Source organism: Dendrobium catenatum, unplaced genomic scaffold, assembly GCF_001605985.2.
Source record: "Dendrobium catenatum unplaced genomic scaffold, ASM160598v2 fragScaff_scaffold_133, whole genome shotgun sequence".
Classification (NCBI taxonomy): domain Eukaryota; kingdom Viridiplantae; phylum Streptophyta; class Magnoliopsida; order Asparagales; family Orchidaceae; genus Dendrobium; species Dendrobium catenatum.
In genome coordinates, this window is record NW_021318595.1 from 11,392,228 (window position 1) to 11,395,223 (window position 2,996).

The window sequence follows — 2,996 nt, forward strand, 5'->3', positions numbered from 1 at the left end:
CAGACGAATAATAAAAACCAACAATTGGAATAAAGCTTGACAGAAGTTTGGAGAAATGGGAGGCTATTTCTAGCATTGGTTGTCAACAATGATAGCTAAAAAATGCTCAAGAGCTTTTTAAGTTCTCAACTCTTGAGCAACCCCCAGCCCCTAGAGAATGCGGTCTTATTTGGCATTCAATTTGAATATAAGCATGTTAATTATAAGTCATTTAGTCTGTTAATTTATATTCTAAAGCTTTTAAATATAACCCAAGAGTTTGATTTGAGTCAGATTGGATCAATTGTAGCATCAATAAGTTTGTCTTATCGAGATGTTCATTTTGACTATAAATATATTGAATTCACAGTTAGGTCGATCCTGAATTGTATTCTAAAAACATTCACTTTAAATATTATCTCGAGATTCATGTAATGAGATATAAATATTTTATTTAATTGATAAAAGATACTTAGGACATTTAACAAATTCGTCATTTTCCTTGTGTTAAAGGTTGAAAATCACTACAAAATTTCAGATTGTTGCATCAATAATGATTGATAGAGATAGAACACAATAATAATACATTAAAATGATACAAGACGGACATATACATATCATTCTACGACAGGCTTATTCATTGAACATATGATAGTACAGAAAATGAAGGACATAAACGAGCCATGCAGGGAAATAAAACATACATACAAAGGAACATACCACCCTCCCCATCCATGCATATGGCGAAGAGCTTTCATTTATTTGAAAGCAAAGATTAGAGACACATTAATATATTATAATTAACACTAGGCATGGCTTGAAGTCCATATACGATATATTCATGGTCAACCCAATGGTGTACCCGGCCCATCCGGTCTCAGATCAACATTAGGATCATCTGGCATGTACATCTTTATCTTCTTATCCTCATAAGACAGATACGTAGCGCCGTATGCCACAATTTCATCAGGATCATCTATCCCTTCCCACACCTCAGCCTTGCTGAAACTCTCTTTCACCGCCTTCCTCACTTTCTCCGACCTTGATGCCTTACCAACAAACACTACCTTATCTATCTCACTCTTCTTGATATTTGGAATCTCCAATATATTCTTCAGAATACCCAAAACGTTCTCAAATGGGTCTACAACGAGTGCCTTCGCAGCTCCTCCAATAAGTCCTATTATTCCACTCCCACCACCCTTCTGATCATGACCCTGATCCTTCGACTCATCCAAGTCGAGCACCTCAGGATGAGCTTTGTGCGCCTTTAGGATGACGTGATAGCCTATGTATTGGTCTTCTACGGGAACTATGGAGACCACGCTGATTTCGAGGATGCCACCCGTTAGAGAAATGATGGCGAGGTTTGTGGTGAGTTTTGGTTGAACCTTCTCGATATAGGCGGCGGAAACGGCGGTGTGCTCTTCGATGACTTGCGTGATGTTGAAGCCATTGCCCCTCCCGTATGAGATTATGTCGTCTTGAGATTTTTTCCTCGTGGCGTTAGGAATGACTATAACAGCAGCGTCGAAATTTTGGGAGCCGAAGAAGCTCTTGACAACATCAACCGCATCTTTCATAATCGCCACCACTTCTTCCTTTGTTGTTGAAGCAGCTGCCCCCTTCAGTTTCAAGCCTGGTATTGTTTTATTATTATTATTATTATTATTATTAGAATAAATATAAGCAGCTCGATTCGAACTTTATCACTCAAAAAAATCTTGAACTCAAAGCTTATATGATACGTGTGAGAGTTTAATTTATTTGGCCTAAATATCAAAACAAAAAAGAATAAATATTTGGGCTAATTTGTAGTTTTTATTTTTTAATTTTAGATTTTAAATTGAAAAACACATATGCAAAATTTTACAGATGAATTCAATTAGCAAAATAAATATCATAAAAAAAATTAGTATGAAAATTTTAAACTTAATTTTAATTAAAAATTTAATTTGATCAGAATATTTTGTTCGAATCTAATAAAAAATAATAAGAAGATATTGTGATAACCCTTCGATCCTTCGACGACGATGTACCGGCCCATCTTAACGCTGCCGATTCTCTGCGGAAACTCGGTCAGATCGACGCCAATTCGAGTGGGAGCCATTACTGCAGCTAATAACTTAATTCTTAAACTACTGAAATATTGTGCGCTGCATGATATGGATATACAAAGAGCTATTTATAGGCTCGATTGCGTGATTTTAGCCGTTTGATTTTAAATTATTGCATATAATAATTGTAACGTACGGATTTTTATTTAAATCTTTGTGAGAACTTGGTTCTGGAGCGTCCACGCAGGAGCCGGTGAGCGAATCTTTTTGCTACCACATTTAATTGTCTAAATATAAATTTATTTTCGAAAGTATTATTAATTTATTTAAAAAACATACAGAACTTGACAACGGTGAGAAGATATAATCTTGGAGTCCAAATCAAACTTGATACGCTTTGAATTCATTCAATCCGAATAGATAAATGGGTCAGAAAATTAAACTCAGATCTGACTCATTTTTACTCGAGTTGATCTAACCCGACATGTTAACCTGCTTGAATGTAGGCGCACGAGCAAGCATGAAATTGACATGCTGGCGAGCGTGGGGACGACCACGATGAGCGAGCGCAATGAAGGACAAGCGGATGACCACGAGAGTGACTGTCTGATGAATGGGTTAGTTTCAGGTTTTCAGGTTGATCAGACCATTCCCGAATTTGCAATCGGGTCATGATTTGAAACCTGAACCCAACCTATTTTTTAAATGGGTCGACTCAAAATCAAAATTTTCAGATTAGTTTCGAATCGAATTTTCAAATCGTGTCAGATATTAACATCCCTAATATAATGATTGTTGGGAGCTGATAAGATGAAGCGCTTAGACGCAGATGTGCAAGTGAAGTCAGACATCGCACTCACCCTGCGCCAGCTAATCCAAAGATAGCAATCACTGATAATTAAATTTGCCATGTGCTTAATATTAATTTCTTAAAATTTTAGCAAACTTTGGAATTAATCC

The 2,996-nt window shown here is 36.4% G+C and overlaps 1 protein-coding gene across 1 annotated transcript; it reads right to left on the minus strand.

The window, feature by feature from the left end:
• Positions 1–546: 546 nt before the first annotated feature.
• LOC110114121 (chaperone protein DnaK-like) lies at positions 547–2,154 on the minus strand. Its single transcript, XM_020846887.2, has 2 exons — positions 1,993–2,154; positions 547–1,618 (listed from the first exon to the last, which is right to left on the minus strand). The coding sequence occupies exons 1-2, from the start codon at positions 2,087–2,089 to the stop codon at positions 825–827; spliced, it is 891 nt and encodes a 296-aa protein (XP_020702546.1). The 5' UTR covers positions 2,090–2,154; the 3' UTR covers positions 547–824.
• Between the last annotated feature and the right edge of the window lie 842 nt (positions 2,155–2,996).

What these genes read in the sequence shown, in the direction of transcription:
- LOC110114121 (XM_020846887.2), bottom strand. Translation starts at nt 2,089, where the DNA reads ATGGCTCCCACTCGAATTGGCGTCGATCTGACCGAGTTTCCGCAGAGA. An exon ending in CGTCGTCGAAGGATCGAAGG is followed by an intron (nt 1,619 to 1,992) that starts GTTATCACAATA and finishes AAACAATACCAG; the next exon opens with GCTTGAAACTGAAGGGGGCA.